We start from the raw sequence: 21431 nt of genomic DNA, 5'->3' as shown, positions 1-21431 counted from the left end.
CTACCTTTATTATAACGATGCAACTCCAAATGATTTAATAATAATATCTCCTTTATTAACTATAATCCTTGTGTTAATAAAAATATTCAATAACTAGTATTGAAGTTTACAGCTTTTGTACTGCAGAACCTCTAGTGTATTCTAAAGGAAACTATACCGTGATAGGGAGAACAAGAGTGTTCATATGGAATGAATATGAACTACTTATGCTTAGTTTATTGGTGTCATGGATTAGTGAATAATTAGCAAATGCACATTATACAGCAGTAAAATTCTTTTGTCTGTTGGAGTAAATTGCACTTAACTTGCAGCTGAATTCTGCCTGGGATGCCTTAAACAAAACCTGGAAAGAACGGGTGGACAAGCTTGTTGAAGCCATGCAGGCAGCTGTGCAGTATCAAGATGGGCTGCAGGTAAGATGGTGTGATACACCTACCTCAAACCTGAGTCAATAGGATTTCATGTGGTTGTGTTTCAAAATGTCCTGTGATTGGGTGGGGGACAAATGACTCTGATTGTAGTGACTATTTTCTTCTGTAGGCAGATACTTTCTCTCAGGGTTAATTCAGTTTGTGTTTCAGGGGGTGTGTGTTTGTTTGTTTGGGGTTTTTTTTTTTTTTGCATTACTGAATAGATCTGTTGGGTTCTTCATGTAGTTCACATATTGCACTATGTTTAGATTCAAAATTAATGTCCACTTGTTTATTGATGAGATCAGAGGTTTTTTGATACCACACAAATTCATGGTAATCCTGCTCACTTTTTCTTGTGATATTTAGTACTTCATATGATAGATGGGTTGAAGTTATGACATATTTATGTGACCTGAAAGGAACAGAACACAGATCAGTATACTCACTTACTGCTATTTTCTGAGCTTTCTAATTCAAGAATTAGAGTGCTACTCAGCTTGAGTAGTACTGGCAGAATATTGCTGCTAATAGAAGTTCAGTCTTGCAGCATGTACGTTCTTGTAACTATTACATGAAATACTTTAGTTAATATTTGATCCCTTGTATTGTAAAGAAATCCAGGTTTTGCTGAAGAAAGGTATTTCCTTTCAGAAAGCACAGCAATATTGTTCTCTGGAGTAAAAAAAAAACAGGTATTTAACTTAATACAGTTTTCAAACAGACACCATTTCTCTTCTAATGCTTGAATTTCATACTGTGATTTTCAGGCAATATTTGACTGGGTAGACATTGCTGGCAGCAAGTTAGCATCTATGTCCCCAGTTGGAACAGATCTGGAGACAGTAAAGCAGCAAACCGAGGAACTTAAGGTATGAACTAGCAATTTATTTAATTTGTATTTTAACCTGTCTGCATTTTTCTGTGTTGTTTGGTAGTTTTGAGGAGTAAAAAGCAGTTTTCATTTTAAATTTCTGGTAAAAAAAAAAAAATCTGTATGAAAATTTCAAATAACATTTCATTGCAAACTTTTCATTTTAAAATGTTCTTCATTTTAAAATCTACATTTTATTTTGTGACTATGTTCTGATAGCCCACAAATACTTCTAATAGCATTCCTTTTCTTTCAAAGGCTGTAAGGTTATTATATACAGGGTTCTTTCACTATGACCTTTACATTTTCTGGTTTCTGTCATGAACAGTTTCCTTGAGGCCCCAAGAAAATGTCTCCAGAGATTCACTTCTGCCATTACAGGCTTTATCTAAATGCTCACACAGATCATAACATTCCCAATACATCATTAAGCTGAAAATCAAAATTTCAGGCTAATTTAGAAACCTGTCTGTATGGATCTATGGCTGATCGTGCTTCTGACCTGTTCTAGGCTGTTATGCTCTATATAAAAAACAGGGATGTGTAATGAACAGGGAATGTCCTTGGTTTTGTTGCTCACTTGTACATTCTTTTTTGGCTGTGAGGAGGTTGTTCATCTATTTTATGGTATAACTTCAAATGAACCATAATCTCACATAGTTCAGAAGAACATACATATGCAGGTTGTATTCAGACTGCTGCACAAGTTGTGTGTACAAGAGGATGTTCTACTAAAAAAATTGGCTTTTCAGCTCTTTTGAAGAATAATTCTATTTGAACCATAAGAGCTAGAAGTTACTCCAGATATGTTCTACCTCTTTTTACAGACCGGGGAGATCATTAGAGAATATTTTCCTATTGGGCATCTTTATCACCCACTTGTCACAGTTAGCAATATCTGCTAGAATAGTAAGATTTGTTGCATATTTTCAGTTAGCTGGGATTATCTGGTTATTAGTGTCCTAAAAGTGTTTTGACCATGGAAAACGAACCTTCAGATTTATGAGAGTTGACAGTGATGCATTAGTATTGTAAATATTGCTGTACTATGCCATATTCAATAAGGTTGTTGCTTGTGATATGTTTAGTTGTATTTTTTTTTCTATTCACCGTAGCAATTTAAGACAGAAGCTTATCAGCAACAGATAGAAATGGAAAGATTGAACCATCAGGCAGAATTATTGCTGAAGAAGGTAACAGAAGAGAGTGACAAGCACACTGTTCAAGACCCTCTCTCAGAGCTCAAACTAATGTGGGACAGCCTAGAAGAAAAAATTATAAATAGACAGGTAAATAAACTTGAAGATGGGGGCTTTATTCATGACTTTGAGAAAAGCTTGTCATTATGTATAATGTTTGTATTAATTTGCAGTTATTCCTTTTATTCTGGAAATTACAGAACCACATATAATAGAATTTGAATTTTACAGTTTACTGAGTTGGTTTTGTGGTTTTTAAACCCTTAGCAGTATTTTTTGTCATTTCCTCTGCCAGCAGTGCCATGTTGAATCATTATTATTTCACTTTGGTTATTTGATGACATCTTAAGTAACAGCTGAAAACATGTTTATATGTGCAAAACTAATAAAGATGCTGGTTAGTTGGTTCGGTTTGGTTTAGTTTCTTAAATCCCTTAATATTAAACTCTTTCAGTGCTCTTTCCTTAAATTATCAAAGTGAAAGATTTAAAGATGCAGTGATTTGAAGTGTATTTTTTTCTAAATGGAATAATTTCATGACAAAGATCATGCGCAAATGGCGTTTATATTGAAATTATGTTTTAAGTGATGAAAAACTGCTGTCATGTCTGATTCTGCTCTGGTTACATGGGATCTTCGAAGGTCAGGAATTTAGGCCTGGAATGTAAGGCTTTACAAGGGAATTGCTCACTCAGCTCTAACTATAAAGTAGCTGTTTGTGTTGGATAACTGTTTCTCCCTGGTTTTTGTGCTATCATATGCATGTACTCCACTCTGGATTATGGTGACTAATGGTAATATAAGCCAATTCAATAGCATTGTGAAATCATTGTATTATTAATTTTATTTTTACTACAGCACAAGCTGGAAGGTGCCTTGTTAGCCTTGGGGCAGTTCCAGCACGCCCTGGATGAGTTACTGACGTGGCTGACGCATACAGAGGACTTGCTGAATGAACAGAAACCTGTGGGTGGAGACCCCAAGGCTATTGAAATTGAACTTGCCAAACATCATGTATGTAATTATAATGAGTATTAACTGAAATGTTCTTTTGATGTTTATCTTAGTGATGAGTCTTGTAGTAAAATTTAGCACTTGATAAATAATTCCCTATAGAGATTTTCAAGATGCAGATTATAGCTGAAACACAGGCTTGGAATAACTGATGTCTTTGCTCTTACTCCTCTGTATTCTTTCCTTCTTGCATATGCCATGCAAGTGGCATAAATTTTAACCAAAAAAAGAGCAGCTCACCCTAGTTTCCACCTTTATTCACCTTCATTTGACCCAGGGAACTCGAAAGTTATTGAACCTGCTGCTCTCCCTGAAGGAGTAAACTTGTTTAGGGTAGGTCTCACAAAATGCGCAAGTGTTATACATCTCTTGTACTTGCTTGTTTGTTCTCAGGAAACAGTGATTTGTTGTTCTGAATTCTGCAAAATGGTATTTCAATTGGGTCCAACTAACAGAGAGAATGCTTCTCGGAAAATGTTCGCAAACTTTAGGGGTATCCATGCCCCCATCTTATTCTCTTTGTTACATAGAGTTTAGGGTTAATTTTTGGGTTTTTTGTTTTAGTATTTTTACTGACTATTGTGACTTTGGACCCCATGGAAGAATGATTCCATCGTGCCTTTATTTTGAAGAGTATCTCCCAAGAGCTAGAGGTTGTGGCGGGGGATTTTAACTTCCCTGATGTTTGTTGGAAGGACTACTCGGCTGGCCAGCCACAGTCTAGGAGGTTCCTCCAGTGCCTTGACGATAACTTTCTGATGCAAAGGGTGGAGGAGCCGACTAGAAGAGGTGCACTGCTGGACCTCATCCTCACTAACAAGGAGGGTCTGGTTGAAGCGGTAAAGGTTGAGGTCTGCTTTGGTTGCAGAGACCATGAGATGGTGGAGTTCAGGATCTCATGTGCTAGGAGCAGGATAGCAAGCAGAATTGCAACCCTGGATTTCAGCAGGGAAAACTTTGGCCTTTTCAGGCAATTGCTAAGGGAAATCCCATGGGCAAGGCTGCTTGAAGGTAAAGGGGCCCAAGATAGTTGGTTAGTGTTCAGGGACTGTTTCTACCGGGCACAAGATAAGAGCATCCCAACATGTAGGAAGTCAAGGAAGGGAGCCAGGAGACCTGTGTGGTTAAACAGGGAGCTGCTAGGTAAGCTCAAGTGGAAGAGAAGAGTTTATAGATCATGGAAGGAGGGGCTGGCCACTTGGGGAGAATATAAAGCTGTTGTCAGAGGGTGTAGGGAGGCAACTAGGAAAGCTAAGGTCTGCTTAGAATTAAACCTGGTGAGAGGGGTCAAGGACAGCAGGAAGAGCTTTTTCAAATACGTGACAGATAAAACTAACACCAGAGGCAATGTAGGCCCACTGATGAACGAGGTGGGTGCCCTGGTGACAGAAGATACAGAGAAGGCAGAGTTACTGAATGTCTTCTTTGTCTCTGTCTGCTCTGCCGGAAGCTGTCCTGAGGAGCCCCATACTGCTGAGGCCCCAGAGGAAGGCAGGACAATGGAGGAGTTTGCCTTGGTTGATGAGGACTGGGTTAGGGAGCAGTTATGCAATCTGGACATCCATAAATCCATGGGTCTGGATGGGATGCACCCGCAGGTGCTGAGGGCACTGGCTGAAGTCATTGCTGGACCACTTTCCATCATCTTTGCCACGTCTTGGGAAATGAGAGAGGTGCCTGAGGACTGGAGGAAAGCAAATGTCACTCCAGTCTTCAAAAAGGGCAAGAAGGAGGACCCAGGTAACTGTAAACTGGTCAGCCTCACCTCCATCCCTGGGAAACTGATGGAACGACTTATCCTTGGTGCCATCTCAAGGCATGTTAGGGATAAGAGGGTCATTAGGGACAGTCAATGTGGCTTCACCAAGGGGAAGTCGTGCCTGACCAACCTCATTGACTTTTATGAGGACATAACAAGATGGATGGATGATGGTAGAGCGGTGGATGTGGTCTACCTTGACTTGAGTAAGGCATTTGACACAGTCTCCCACAGCATCCTCACAGCTAAATTGAGGGAGTGTGGTCTGGATGAACGGGTAGTGAGGTGGACTGCGAACTGGCTGAAGGGAAGAAGCCAGAGAGTTGTGGTCAATGGGACAGAGTCTAGTTGGAGGCCTGTATCTAGTGGAGTGCCTCAAGGGTCAGTACTGGGGCCGGTATTATTCAATATATTCATCAGTTATTTGGATGAGGGAATAGAGTGTACTATCAGCAAGTTTGCTGATGACACAAAGCTGGGAGGAGTGGCTGACACGCCAGAAGGCTGTGCTGCCATCCAGCAGGACCTAGACAGGGTGCAGAGTTGGGGAGGGAAAAATTTAATGAAATATAACAAGGGCAAGTGTGGAGTCTTGCACCTGGGTAGGAACAACCCCAGGTTCCAGTACAGGTTGGGGAATGACCTATTAGAGGGCAGTGTAGGGGAAAGGGACCTGGGGGTCCTGGTGGACAGCAGGATGACCATGAGCCAGCACTGTGCCCTTGTGGCCAGGAAGGCCAATGGCATCCTGGGGTGGATTAGAAGGGGGGTGGTTAGTAGGTCGAGAGAGGTTCTCCTTCCCCTCTACTCTGCCCTGGTGAGACCACACGTGGAATATTGTGTCCAGTTCTGGGCCCCTCAGTTCCAGAAGGACAGGGAATTGCTGGAGAGAGTCCAGTGCAGGGCAACAAAGATGATTAAGGGAGTGGAGCACCTCCCTTATGAGGAAAGGCTGAGGGAGCTGGGTTTCTTTAGCTTGGAGAAGAGGAGACTGAGGGGTGACCTCATTAATGTTTACAAATATATAAAGGGTGAGTGTCACAATGATGGAACCAGGCTCTTCTCGGTGACAACCAATGATAGGACAAGGGGTAATGGATACAAACTGGAACACAAAAGGTTCCACTTAAATTTGAGAAGAAACTTCTTCTCAGTGAGGGTGACAGAGCACTGGAACAGGCTGCCCAGGAAGGTTGTGGAGTCTCCTACTCTGGAAACATTCAAGACCTGCCTGGACGCCTTCCTGTGTAACCTCATCTAGGTGTTCCTGCTCCGGCAGGGGGATTGGACTAGATGATCTTTTGAGGTCCCTTCCAATCCCTGACATTCTGTGATTCTGTGATCTTCTCTACCACTTTGTGTGACTCTGTGCTGTTCATGATGATGTGTTCTTTCTAGGCCTGAAGATTTCAATGTAATCTCAAAAATCCTCTCCTTTCCTTTAGATCTGCCATTTAATTTTTGGCCTGTATATGATGTGGAAAGTATTCAGAGTTGATTTTGGTCTTAGATTTGATTTAAATTGACAGTACACGGATAATTAAGGCATTTTCATTGTTTGTGTTAACGTGCTATGCAGCTTCTGAAGCCTTTTGTGTGGTGAGCTGGAACTTGAGCAGAGGAAAATATCCACGTGCCCTGTGTGACTACTGTTATAAACAGGCCCTTAAATAAAACTACAAACATAGCTTCTGCTCCATGAACCTTTTATATTCTTATCAAGCAGAAGTGTTTTACTACTGAAGAAGCATCCACACATCATTTATGACTTCATCTACCCTCAGTGCCAAAGGAGTTCAGCAAACACATGAACAAATCTACTTCCTTTTCATAAAACAGAGTTTATAGGTTAGAAAGTTCACGCAGTAGTGCATCCTGTGGTAGCCTGTAAAAACATCCATCTCTTGAATAACTTTGGAAAGTTGTTCTTAGTGAGCTTCAGCAGGAAGGAAGTGATAGGATGTATCTGCTTCTGTGAATATCCCTTTTTTTTTACCCTGTTAGGAAAATAAAATAAACAATCTTTTCCAGTCATTAGCTTAGAAGAATTAAAGCAAATGTGATGTGTGTTTTGCATACAAGGCTACTTGTGACTTGTCGTGTTATCAGAAAAGACATCGTAGCAGTCAGGTGGCTGTATGGCACAGCAGGCACATAGTATTCTTGTTCCTCTCTCTCTTCTCGGACTACTGCTCCACAAGCACTGTTTCCACACCTTACCCTCAAAAACAAAGAAAAATCCTAATGAAGTATGTAGCAAATGAAAGAAAGCGAAGAAATAGTCCTTAACTAGCGCTACGAGAAACCTTTTGTAATTTCAGAAATATGTGTATTCAGAAGGAATATGTTTTTCTTCCAAGATGTAAAATAAAACGTAACATTTTAGCACAATGGTCTGTTACTGCTTTTGGCTGAAGAGACCTTGGTTATTTGCTTTATTTGCTTATACATGTGCTGATGTTAAACTATTGCCTTGCCACTAGATTAGAAGTCGCTTGGTTGCTGTGATTGCTTTAATTCAATAAGTTATCAACATGGCCAATCATAATACTGTGTTATAATTGTAGGTGCTACAAAATGATGTTTTAGCTCATCAGTCTACAGTGGAAGCAGTTAAGAAAGCAGGAAATGACCTGATGGAATCAAGTGCTGTTGAAGAAGCAAGTAATTTACGGAGCAAGTTGGAACTCCTGAATCAGCGCTGGCAAAATGTGTTGGAAAAAACAGAGCAAAGGAAACAGCAGCTGGACAGTGCCTTGATCCAGGTGAACAGGAAATGATCGAATAAAGAGATAACTCAGAAAAAAGTGTCTTTTTACATGAAATACATAGATAAATTATTAGAAGTTGCCCTAAATCAAAACCATAATGCAAACACTGCTGAATTTGGAGAAAGTTTGAATCCAACTGTATCTTTCACAGCTGCCCACTGGCTTTTATAGTGCTGAATTAAGACTTCAGCTTTTGACCTGTGTATTTTTAAAGGGTGAAATTTCTGTATAGGTGTATTATTCAGGGAAAGCATTGATATCACAGTTGCTCCTCTAGCCTGCTTTCAAGATTTCCATGGTTTTTGAGCTAGTTTAAATTTTGGGTTGTTTTTTTCCTTTGTGTGTGGGTTTTTTTGTGCTGTTTTGGTTTGCTTTTTTTTTTTCCTTTGATTATTGCAAGTATCTGGTTAAATATGTTGCCATTATACTTCTGGATCTGAGCAGGTTTTAGAACAAAGAACATTTAAGTGAGCTCTAAAATGATATGGTATCCTTTAGGCCCAAGGTTTCCATGGTGAAGTTGAAGATCTGCAGCAATGGCTGACAGACACTGAACGTCAGCTGTTGGCATCAAAACCTGTTGGAGGCTTACCAGAAACAGCAAGAGAGCAGCTTAATACCCATATGGTAAGGATCAGTATTAGAATGTTTTGCAAATTGCGTTTCAGGACTAACTATCTTTCAAGAGTGTTTATGGTAAATACAGAGGATGTTCTATGTATCACAATGTCTGTGCAGTATCTTAAACATTTTAATAGCCTTCAAAACAACACTGTTATTTTCAGTGTAGGAAAAGTAGTCACTTGGGAGATGCCCAAAGCTGAACCATTAGTAGTGCCGAGAGGGAAATAAAAGAACTTTTGCATCCCTAGTCTCAGAAAGAAAAACAGAAAGTGTTTGCAGATTTTTCAGCGATTCCTATTTTTGTTTTCCCTTCTGTCCCCATGACTACATTTATGCTGCTTCTAAGATATGAAAGTGAACCTCAAAGTGATCTACATTAATTGGACCTTGAATTAAGAGACTTGATCCTTTACTCTTTATCTAACCACAGCTGACATTAAAGTCATCATTAGTACAGATAAGGACTACTGCTTCGTATAGAGACTCTACTTCCATTAGAAATGGCGAGCTGATCAGAATGCCTGAATTATTCTCTTCCTTCCCTTCCTTTCTCTTTAAGAAACTTTCTGTGGATTTTTTTGGCCCTGTACAACCACAGAGCCTGAAAAGAGACACTTAAGCTTGATCACCTACCTCAAAGGAAGGTAGCTCATAGTACTATATTTATGTAAAATTGTGCTGTGCTGTTAGGCCAGGATATAAGTCTAAACCCAGTGATCTAAACTCCTGACCTCCTGGCTCAGATGTAACAGTGATATTTACTGAACTGTCCTTGAACTTGAATATGCCTGGCACTGTTTCCATTAGAATACTGCATTGTCATAGATTTAAAAATCATATTTCATTTCGGAATGATGCTGAAGGTCATTGCCCACCAATATAGGGCAGGGCAGGTCTTTTTTCTTTTTTCCTCTAAAATTTGCCAGTAACTATTTTTGAGAAGGAAAGTAATTTAAAGTTTTAAAGTCAGTTATGACAGGAAATTTAGACAAAATACAGAAATAAACTTGTGATTTTGATCATCCCCCCAATCATTCTCTTTTTGTCTTAAAGGGAAACAAACAAACAAACCTTTTTGGTTTTCCTTTTCTCTCTCTCTCTCTCCGGTGTGGGTGGCGCAAAATCATGATTCCATGAGGGTCAGTGAAGCTCTTTCCATTTTTCATCCTGGACTTAAGCTCGGATCAAGACCAAAATTTTTTCCACGGATTCTTCTACTCTACACATTTTTTTATACTTACTTTCCTTACAGATTGATTAAAGAATCTTTAACCTGAATGTAGCGTTATAGTTGGAACAAATGTGAATGTGTCCCCAGTAATATGTATTCTATACAATCATTTCGTAACTGTATGTGGATGTCTTAACAGATTGTTACTATGCTGTGGGCCTTCATGTAACTGCAGGCATTGACTTCTTATCCTTTAATGTATATAAGCCTTAAAAAGTAGGACTTGATTTCAGTTTAGGTAGATCTCAGTTTGTCTGTGCAGATATGTGTAAATTCTCTTTTTTTTTTTTCCTTTGTTAAAGCCACTTGTTATGTTGAGTACTATTCTAAATTCAAACTTGCCCCTAAGTGATAGAATCTGTGTTAGTTTGTGGCTGAAGAAGAAAGTTTTGCACTTTGATTTGTTTCTCTTTGGAAATAACTCTGTGAACTGTTTTCTTGAGTAGAAAATCTGTTTCTACAGATATAAATAAAAGAGCCCTTAACCATAATCAGCTCGTGAATGGAGCTGAGATTGGGCAGCGTCTCCCACTAAGGCAGCTTCAGGGAAACAAAAGATATGAAGAGACATTACGGGACACCAACAGGAAAGGGTCTTAAAAAATGCCTCTGGCAGTCCCAGCACTGCTCAGAACATCCCTCTCCTTTTCTTAAAACAATCATTTCAGTTCCTCCTTTAAAATAACTTTAACTGCTTTTGCCCTCTTCAGAGCATGACCGTACTGCTGAATTAACCATTTGTGTTGAGCCCCTGTCTTAGGCTGAGCCCAGCCCCAGTGTCTGGGGCCACTTCTGCCTCACTGTGACTCACCTGTGCTGCACTCCTTGGGTTTACTTTGGAGAGGTTCTTGTGCTACTGTAAAATAAGATGCTTTGGGGAGTTCTGGAAACCAGAAATATTGTGGGGAGGTTGAGGATGTCAGAGGAAGCAGGCTAGGTGGCACCACTTCTCATAGTCTTCAGAAAGAAAGCAAGGGAGCTTTGTGTCCTCTTAAAGCCTTAGCTCGTGGCTGAACCTGCTTCCTGCTTTGCTCTCCTCTGTGCTCAGGTACAACCCTGTGTGCAGGATCTCTTAACCCAACGAAAATGTGGGCTTTGGGTTCTTGTCCTGGGAATCAGAGGAAAATCCTTTTCCTTCTGCTTGCAAGACAATTATTACTCATTTCCTGGAAGATGTTCCTCATTTGGGAGTCTGCAGCAACTTTTTTGATATTAATGGTTTTTGGATGGTCTGTTACAATATTGAACATGCCCCTTTCTACCTTATCTTTAACATAGTTAAAGAAGAATATTTAGTAGAATAATTAGGAGGTAAAACAGCCGTTACCGTTATTCTCCTGGCTTTCTTTTTCTGTGTAAAATTTCTTCAGTGCTCTTGTCTAGCAAGTGAATGAATACACGGGCAAAACAAAAGAGACAGTGTCCAATAAAGCAGCCCTCCCAAGTTGTTCCACCCACTTTTGAAGATGTATTGGGATAGGTCTGGGCTTTCAGCGCACTGTATAATGCTGACACTTTGTGTGTGTCAGCTACACATGGACTTTAAACCAACCAAGTTGTAGCAAATCTTGTGCACTAAGTGCGTAGTACTTTCTTTGCCAGGCTTTAGATCTCAGAGAAAATATCTGACAGTACAAGTTCTCATTTCCTGAAGAATTGGGCCCTTTCTTTGCTCATTTGGCTTTTTATGAATTACATATGTTTCTTTTATTAGTCTTAATCATACCTGCTAAACGTTGGGGGAGAAATAAATATCATAATAGTATTTGTAGAGAGTATTAAATTTCTACCTGACTTATTTTTTTGTGCTTGCTTTATTTAGGAACTTTGTGCTGCCTTTGAAGCCAAAGAAGAGACATACAAGTGTCTAATGCAGAAAGGCCAGCAGATGCTTGCAAGATGCCCAGAGTCTGCTGAAACAAATGTTGAGCAGGACATAAATAACTTAAAAGAAAAATGGGAATCGGTACAAACAAAGCTCGGTGAAAGAAAAGTATGTATTTTTACATAAAAATAGAAGTGTAAATAATGTATTTAAGGATGTTAATGTTCAGTGCTTTTACGCATGCATACTTGCTTGATCTTTCTAGATTGAAAATCAGTTGTAGAGATAGTTACGCAGAATTCCTTCGTTTGTTTAGAAAGTACTGGAAAAAATGGGATTCAAGAAGTTGATTATCTATAATTGGGGGGGAGGATGGGTGGGAATGGTACAAGTCTGTTCCACAGAAATATGTTAATTTATACTGATAATGCTCATTTAGTAGGATGAGGGCTTTTCTTTTTTTTATTACAGAGACTAATAAGAGAGTGAATAAGATTATTTGATCATTCAGATTTACCCCCTTCTCAGTACAGAATTGCTTCATTAATTTTCCTAGCTTTCATCCATTTTTTTTCTTAAATTTCCCAAATGCTTGGCCTTCTGCCACTTACTTCAAGTGACCACCTTCTGTTCTAACGCAGATCAATGGCATGATTTCACTGATATGCAACATACGTGTTCTTGTTATTAATTTCATTTTGCTTTCATTCCTTCACGAAGTATAGTCCATTTGTTCTGCCTCAATCAAACAATGAAGAATATAAATAATTACAAACAGAAGAACTTTCTGTACAGCCGTGATGTGTATGAAGCACAAATATTTAATTCACAACTTAGTTACATTTTAAAGTAAGAATGCTGGTGTCTCTTAAGGTAGCTGTATAATGTAATAATGTCAAACTAATTAATACCCAACATGAGCGCCTTCTTCCAGGAAACTGTAAGTGCTGAGTTAGGCCAGCATTGCAATTGTTTGAAAATCTCTGACTGTGATCTCATGATCAACAAAAACTCTGTGTTCGAAATGCATCTCAGTTCAGGCAACCAAAATGAAAACTGGGCTTTATTAAAAAGAAGTGGTCTAGGCAAACTTATTCTTTGTTTAGTGCAAGAGAAGCCTCTTTGAGGCTCTTCCAAGTGCACTGCCACCTTGAATTTCTGAGATTCTACAGGTTTTGTATTGAAATGGATAAATCCGTATGTTAGGATTAAGTAGTAGAAGATGTAATGTTCTAATGTGGAAATTTTAATCTTGATACTAGGTGATGTATTTTCTACTTAACTATAGTACATCATTTTACTGTTACTCTTCTGACCATCTCCTTTAATATGCTGAAATGCAGGCTGTTATTTTAGAGGTCAGAAACTTTGAGTTGCAAAAATGTTTTAAAATGCTAAACTAAAATGGTTTACTCCAAAATACGGACCTAAAATGGTTTACTTGGCTGAGGCCCCTGCACAATATCAGCTGTTATTAAAATATGACCTATCTTTACAGACCAAACTGGAAGAAGCCCTCAATTTAGCTATGGAGTTCCACAACTCACTGCAAGATTTCATCAATTGGCTTACTCAGGCTGAGCAAACTCTAACTGCAGCTTCTCGGCCAAGTCTTATCTTGGACACTGTCTTGTTTCAAATTGATGAACACAAGGTATGTAAAGAAACAGATGTGTAACGTTTTTCTCCCACTCTGTGGAGATACTTTAACAATGTCCAAATGAACCCTGTAACGCTGGCATTCAGAGAAACATTTGTTTTAAAGTACATTTTATACTCATTCTCGCTGGATCATTCTTTATCAGACTGGGTGTTTTTCAGTGTTTACCCAGTGCTTGAGCAATGTAGTATCCAGAGTAATATTCTCCCCTTTTTCCAAGGTTTTTGCCACAGAAGTGAATTCTCATCGAGATCAGATCATAGAGCTGGACAAAACTGGAACGCATTTGAAATATTTCAGCCAGAAACAGGATGTTGTCCTCATTAAGAATCTGCTGATTAGTGTACAGAGTCGATGGGAAAAAGTAGTTCAACGCTTAGTTGAAAGGGGAAGAGCTTTGGATGATGCAAGGAAAAGAGCGAAACAGGTAATCGGACAACAGCTGTTGTACAAGTCTTTGAACTTAGCTGTAATTACATCCAGACTCTTGAAGAATATGATGCTTTAAAGCACTTTCAAGTAAGTCTGTGTTTAGTGTGACAGACACTGTTGAGTTAGTGGAGTAATTTCTGTGATTCAATCATAGAGCACTTCATTTGGGAGGTGAAAGCATCATTTTCAACCCGAGCAGTGACTTCTGTCTGCAGTACAGAATAGTCTGAAAGAAGAAAGTTACAGTATGGCTTCCAGATGTGCACTAGTGCCATCTGTCCTCAAAAAGAAGTTTCACAATCAACCCCTTATATTTTAAAGAATGTGATGAACCTTTTTCATTAATCTGTGGGGGTATTCCTTAGTATTTTCTTCTTGCGTTTACATTGTGCTCTGATTAGTAGTCATCACTTCCTTCATCTCTTATGTTAGTTACTAGACCAATAATCTTCCGTGTGGTAATGTATCTCTATTTATTTCCTTAAAATCCTGAAGAGGTTTTTTTACACAGTTTTACTCACCAGGGTACATTTTTTTCCTTGGATTTGTGTTCCACTCACAGACAAACGTAAATGATAAGAAACAAAATGTATGAGAGGAATGTAATATGTTTAAAAGTCAATAGAAAGTTCTAGCTTGCTTTTATTCAAGTGACCATGACCAAAATTTGGTCATAGTCATGGCCAAACCACATTCCCACATTCATTGCTACCACTGCTCAGCTCATAGAGTGAAGAACTTCTCTGGACAATTAATTAGTCCATAAGCCAATTAAATGTTATTTATTTCCCAGCATTTTCTCTTCTGCATTCATGCATGCAACTGTTCTGCAATGAGCTGTATTTCATCTCTATATCCATTGACAGAGCTGAAAACAATAAGTTATTAATTTAGGATGACAACTATCTCTACAGACCAGGAAAGAGTACTGAAGGGTGCTGGTGTCAAGGCCTGATCCAGTCCTGCAAAACAGGGTCCAAGAGCTTTGAGAGGTTTCTGGACTCATTTCTTGTGCTTTCATTTGTAGGCAGCCCAGGCAAGAAAAAATTTCAAAAGAGACGCAGAGAGAGAAATGGGTAGCATAGAAAATCGAATCCCAAAGGGATGCCACTTAGTGAAATCTGGTTGAATCTTTAGTCTTTCCCTGCTTCCTTCCCCAAAGTGCTCTTTTTGTTGGGAGAGGAAGGAAGATCAAGAATCTGTTCCTTGCACACCAAGATAGCATTTGATTTAATGACAGCATTTGTCAACATCCCGGGGAAAATCTTGGGCGGTCATCCAGACGGGAGTTTTCCCCAGTGATTTGTTTCTGTAGTCCCATATAAGCAATAGCTAAGCCCCATTCTTGCTCTGTTTACTATTCATTACTAAAAATGTAAGAATCTGAATGATGAGCACATCAACAGGAGTTATCAATATGTTTCTGAAAGGTACACACTATGTGTGCAGATCATGTACATAAAAGGTTGCTATTTCACCTAGGAGAGGGGAGGCTGAGTCCATGGTTGGGCTGGTCCTGTGTGAGAGACGGAGGAGCAGAAGGACACCAGGTCTTTCTGAAGTCTGCAGAGTACTTGTTTGGCCTGTAGAGAACTGGTCGGCAATTAATGTTTTCAGAATATTTTATGAACCAGTGAATTTTTAAATTCTTGCAAATCTCACTTTCCCGCAGTTCCATGATGCCTGGCACAAACTTATGGAATGGCTGGAAGAGTCAGAGAAATCTTTGGACTCAGATCTTGAAATTGCAAATGACCCTGACAAAATAAAGATGCAGCTTGCACAGCATAAGGTGAGTTGTGAGTGAGGAAATGCCAAGTTCCCAGTGAGATGTAGGTAAGTCTTGTCAACCTCGTACTGTTCAGTCAGCAAAGGAAGAAGGTTTGTGGCTTCACTACAATGGAGTGTTTATTAGCATCGAATTAAGTGGTGGTGTGTTACTGGTGGGGAGTGAAAACAAAAATTTCACACTATCTTATCTGGGGGGAAATGGGTAACTATGAAGAAGAAAGACATAATAATACAGCACCATGGAAGCTGTAAAAACAAAGTAATCTCAGAATAGGAATATCTGAAGAGGTTTTATTGCAGACTTTTTTTCAGTCCTTAAACCACAAATTTACCATCCAGTTATTTGGGTTGAGATTTTCATTTTAATACTACAGACCCACCTGAAAACTGAAAAATAATCTTGTATTTTGATTTGAAGTTGTTTTTTATGTCAAGTGGAAATATTTATGATATCCTTCAGAAAGTAAAATGACACCACTTAGTAGCAAAGGCTGTTTTTGTTTATGGGATTCAAAATTCCAGGACCAGCTTTCCACAAACTAGCTGCTGTAGGTGAAAATGAAAATCTCACTGATAGACCTTGCTTCTCAAACAAATAATAATAGTGATGTAAAAACTCCGTAGTTCCATCAGACACAGAGCAAAAGGAAGGATGGAAGAAGCCTTTACTTCACTTTTACTTTTGTAAAATACTAGAATGATATATTACTGAGGATCAAGTGGGTGAGTGGTAGTATCTTCAGAGACAGACTGTGATTCAAGATTTATCTTGGAGCAGTTTCATCAGAGACAAAAGTATCGGAAGATCATTTGTTTTTCTACATTTTGGCATACATTAACTTCTACTTTTCATGTCCATTTTATCTTTCTTAATTTACTTTCATGTTTTCATTCTGCACAATATCCTCAAGGATTTGCATATCTCAGTGTAGCTTCTGGTGGTTGTTTTTACCTCTGACAACTTTTTCCACATATACTAATAATTGGTTACTGCATCAGACTGCTTTATATTTTCATCATCTCTGTTTGCATGATGATTTAAATATTGTTTATCAACCAGAAAAATATTCTTCTTCAATTGAAGGTTGGCTGTTGGTCAAACAAAAATAGTTTTACCTATGCTTGCTGTTAAAATTTTTAGATAAAACCTACATTAACATTCTGTTATGTTAACTCTGCAATTTCAGTTTGTTCTGGGACTGCTGCTGTTGCCAGAATTTTAAGTCAGCAATGGGAATTTAGGGGAAAAAAAAAATCATCTTTCTGTTAAGATAGTCTTTCATGTGTTCTGTGACTTGATCAATCTTCTGTTCCTTCTACTCCTCTCTTTTCTTTATGTAAAGTTCAAACTCCTCACGAGTACGGTCAACGTGTTGTGAGTATGCTTTGAGGTTCTTCCAGGTCCTGAGATTTGACTTTACCTTTATTCTCCTCCCCTTTTCTGACATGTTAAACTTGATAGTCTCACTTGTTCTTTCTACCTACAGCAGTACGTTTTATGAGATGAGGCTGCCTCACATGGATTGGCAGACTCATCACTTCTCTCAGTAGCTTTTTGCCAGCTTCTTTTCTTAAAAAATGCCTGCAGAGAGTAGCTGCTTGAATCTCATTGAGGAACAGGATGGAGTGTGGCACAGGGATATTAGGATTGAAACTGGCAATTTGGAGGAAGAAGATGAATATGTGTGAGAGAGGGAGTTTTGTGAACTTTGTGACTTTCAACTTCAAACAACCCCCCCAAGAAATCAACTCAATTGTTTTTTAATGAGCTGTCAAACCTCCCAACACTGCAATGTCCTTCCTTGTATTTTGAGTCTTTTCCTTCCACTCCCACATATACCCCCTGTGTCTGTCTTTGTCTTTTCTGTCCAGCCTTGAAGGTTTCCTTGCTCCATTTAGTTAACGTTTTTGCTATCTGAACTGAATGTGTGCGCTGTGTGTGCTGTAAGCAATAATTTGGACTCTCTCTTTACCAGTTACTGCCAAAAGAAAAAAAAATAGAGTCCCTGAAAGAGAAAAGCCAAGATAATATGTTTCTTCTCTCAGTCATATCTAGTGTGTTGCCAGGGACTTTTGGGGGTTATTCATGGTCTGTTTATCAGCATTTTTTTCTCATTTTTAAAAGTCAGGAGTGGAAAAACCCTTACTAGGTCACCCAATCCTTTCTTGTGCTGATGCTGAATGTTCATTACAGTACATTTATATGAACCTGGCTAATTTTATCTATATGTTCCCATCTTCCTTAGAAGGAAGGTAAATACTTAATTACTGAGATTCCGTTCATCTTACCTGTCTGCTTCAGTCAGCTTAAACCAAAATCTACATTACACCTCTGTGAAATGAAATTAAAGTAGATATGATATAGTATGTGTAGTCAGTCTCTCAAAGAATGAATTGTCTGCAACCCTTTGTTCACCTTTAAATCTGTTTTTCCTGTATGATCCTTCTCTGGCAGCCATGCATGGAGTATTAAGTAGTTAATAAAGTAGTTAATAAACCTCATCAAATAAAAGGAGCACAGACTCTTTTGGCCTAGTATTATTTTGTGACCCCAAAAAAACCCCAAACTTGATTCTGTATATCTGAGTTTCCTAAAGCAAGCTTGTGATTTTCATTTTTTTCCTTAACTGATTTCCTGCTAGCATTTCATGAAGGTGTGAAATAACATACTTTATGCATTTAAAAGCTGATGTGTGGCACTGTTTCTGTCTTTTGGCAGTGTTTCTTTATTTAATTATTTACCCTGTCAGTTGGTTAACTCCTCTGCGGTATCGGATGAGCGGTGATTCTGTGTGCTCCTCTGTGCCTCTGAGCTGTCAGGAGCTGTCAGGTGAATGGAACTGCTGTGTCACTGTCATCTTCCAGAGTCGCTGGATCGCAGAAACCTGCTTGTGATTGTGGCTTCCAGCCCAAACTGGGTTACTGGAATGTCACCTGGCTGCTTCTTGTGCCTGGATCTGTTTATTTCTGGCATACAATTCTTGCCAATTATAGTATGCTTTAGTCTTGGGAGGCTTAAATGCTTGTGATTGGAGGTTTTCCAGTTTCACCATCCTGAGCTAAAACAGAGTGACTTTTGTATCCCTTGGGGTGCTCTACACTGGCTTGAAATCTCAGTACGTAAAAATGTAGTATGAATACTGCTGAGTTCATGGTTCCCAAAGTCACAGTTCTTTCACATTCTTCTGACTACCATGTAGCCTGTTGCTCAAATTCAGGAATTATGGCAGTAGGACAGGAATCATTGCTGTCACTGAAGGAGGGATTTTCCAGGGGTTGTTCCAGTAGACACAGAGCTACAGAGGGGGACAAAAGGCAGGGACTCTGATAGTGTCAAGCCGCATATAATGTCAGGTGCACTGTGGCACTGTCAGGCTAGAAATTTTGCAGTAAGTTCAACATTTTCTTGCAGCCACATTTACAATTTCCATTGCAAATAATATGTCAAAGACTAATGAACTGTGACCTGTAAGCAGTTAATGTTATATGAGTGTTTTCTTTTTATTCCATATACATAGGAATTCCAGAAATCTCTTGGTGCCAAACATTCTGTGTATGATACTACAAATAGGACTGGACGCTCCTTGAAAGAGAAAACCACCTTGGCTGATGACAATCTGAAACTTGACGATATGCTGAGTGAACTAAGGGATAAGTGGGATACAATTTGTGGAAAATCAGTGGAAAGGTATATTAAAACTAATTGTTCAGCAGATAAGAAACAGGCTTAGGAGAATTCTTTTGGCTTCTGTTTCAGCTTCTGTTGTGTAGAAGTAAAACCAGAGTGGCTACCTTGTTTGACAGTTAAGAGTGCCCAAGTAGTGAAATACTGGAAATGCATCCTTTACTGATGGTATGGAAGAGGACTGGATGGGGGTGATGGTCTCACTATTTAAAAAGGGAAATGCTGATTAAAAGGTCTTGGTTGTTATCATTTTATGCTGAAAATGTTTTCTTAAAGTGTATAAATGATTATTTTGTTTGTGTGTGGTGTTTTGTGTTTTTTTTTCCCCCCTCAGACAAAATAAACTGGAGGAAGCCCTGTTATTTTCAGGACAATTTACTGATGCTCTCCAAGCTCTCATTGACTGGTTATACAAAATTGAACCTCAGCTGGCGGAAGATCAGCCAGTACATGGAGACATTGATTTAGTGATGAACTTGATTGACAATCACAAGGTAATTCCAAAACTATGATTTTCTAATTACTAGACTGCTTATAAGTGTAGCATTTTGATGGTATCTTTATTTAGCTATTCTGTAATTTTTAGAAACAAGGAATAGTTTTATAACACAAACGTCATCAACAATGGGAAATGCTGTAAAACTTACATGGAAGAAAACAACTGTTAGAGACTTATGGACACCAGTTAGCTTTGAGATATTCCACTTAATGCTGCTATCCTTTGTTTTTATGAATATCCTGTCAAAGATCACAAGTGTGCACTTACGAATATGTGTATATGGGCAAGAGGTGGCAAAAATTATTTTACTGTAAATCTTTGGGGGAGAAAGGGCTTTTATTGAGTAATCTGCTAACCAAAAGTTCAGTGCACTTGTCATGACTACAGCAGCCTTTCAAACCTGCAGGGCTGCTGTATATTCATGGAGAAAAGTAGGTGCAATGCTAAAATTATACAACTAGGCTATGCAGTATTTTATTATTGAAGTGTTTTTTGAGATGGGAGCAAGTAGGAGATGTAGGACTGTGCCTCTGAATCCCAGTTTTGCACTTCAGTATGTCGGAATAAACAGCTGTTGAAGTTACTGGTGTTGCAAAGGCTACACACAGAGCTCTGGAGCCTGGAAGGATTACGAGGTGATGATCTCTCCGTTTGTCTACCAGTGACTTCCAGTATCTAAAGACTGTTCAGTGAGGAGGAGATTTTCTCCCTCATGAAAAGAAATATTTGAAAACACGGGTTGTCTATAAAAATTAGCCTGAAGTATGATGGAATTGCTTCTGAAATCCCGTTGCACATCACAACTTAAGTCATAGTGGCAGAGAATACTGTAGTTGTCATATCTGCTTTTAAGAGCTTCCTTTATGCAACTGGAGCTTGAGCAAAGCATTTGACACTCTGGAGGAAAGAGAGGCCGTCCAGAGGGACCTTGACAGGCTGGAGAGATGTGCCTGTGCAAACATATGAAGTTCAGCAAGATCAACTGCAAGATCCTGTACATGGGTTGCAGCAATCCCAAGCACAAATACAGGCTGGGTGGAGAATGGATTGAGAGCAGCTCTGAGAAGGACTTGGGGGTGTTGATTGATGAGAAATTCTACATGACCCAGTAATGTGCACTTGCAGCCCAGAAAGCCAACTGTGTCCTGGGCTGTATCAGAAGTGTGATTCTCCCCATCTACTCCACTCTGGTGAGACCCCACCTGGAGTGCTGTGTTCAGCTCTGTGGCCTCCAACATAAGAAGGATACGGACCTGTTGGAGTGAATCCAGAGGAGGAATACAAAGGTGGTCAGAGGGCTGGAACACCTCTCCTATGGAGACAAGCTGAGAAAGTTGGGATTTTTCAGCCTGGAGAAGAGAAAGCTCTGGGGAGACCTTATAGCAGCCTTCCAGTACCTAAAGGGGATCTACAAGAAAGCTGGTGAGGGACTTTTTACAAGGGCATGTGGTGATAGGGCAAGGGTAATGGCATTTAACTGAAAGAGGGTACATGTAGATTAGATACAAGGAAGAAATTCTTCCCCATGAGGTTGCTGAGGCACTGAAACAGGCTGCCCAGAGAAGCTGTGGATGTCCCATCCCTAGGAAGTGTTCAAGGCCAGGTTGGATGGGGCTTTGAGCAACCTGATCTAGTGGAAGGTGTCCCTGCCCGTGGC

The 21431-nt window shown here is 39.3% G+C and overlaps 1 protein-coding gene across 41 annotated transcripts in view; it reads left to right on the top strand.

Moving 5' to 3' along the window:
* The window catches only part of DST (dystonin), a 307340-nt gene that overhangs the window by 261420 nt on the left and 24489 nt on the right, over positions 1 to 21431 (top strand). For all 41 annotated transcript variants that reach the window (XM_065056139.1, XM_065056154.1, XM_065056174.1 and 38 more), the window contains 12 exons: positions 312 to 413; positions 1181 to 1282; positions 2400 to 2573; positions 3342 to 3497; positions 7824 to 8021; positions 8526 to 8654; positions 11705 to 11875; positions 13206 to 13361; positions 13588 to 13794; positions 15472 to 15591; positions 19109 to 19278; positions 19610 to 19769. In XM_065056139.1, the coding sequence (XP_064912211.1) occupies positions 312 to 413; positions 1181 to 1282; positions 2400 to 2573; positions 3342 to 3497; positions 7824 to 8021; positions 8526 to 8654; positions 11705 to 11875; positions 13206 to 13361; positions 13588 to 13794; positions 15472 to 15591; positions 19109 to 19278; positions 19610 to 19769 (1845 nt within the window). The remainder of the gene's footprint in view (positions 1 to 311; positions 414 to 1180; positions 1283 to 2399; positions 2574 to 3341; positions 3498 to 7823; positions 8022 to 8525; positions 8655 to 11704; positions 11876 to 13205; positions 13362 to 13587; positions 13795 to 15471; positions 15592 to 19108; positions 19279 to 19609; positions 19770 to 21431) is intronic.

Source organism: Columba livia, chromosome 3 (genome assembly GCF_036013475.1).
Source record: "Columba livia isolate bColLiv1 breed racing homer chromosome 3, bColLiv1.pat.W.v2, whole genome shotgun sequence".
NCBI lineage: Eukaryota > Metazoa > Chordata > Aves > Columbiformes > Columbidae > Columba > Columba livia.
The sequence above is the reverse complement of the archived record's forward strand: the minus strand, read 5'-3'. Positions and strand labels throughout refer to the sequence as shown.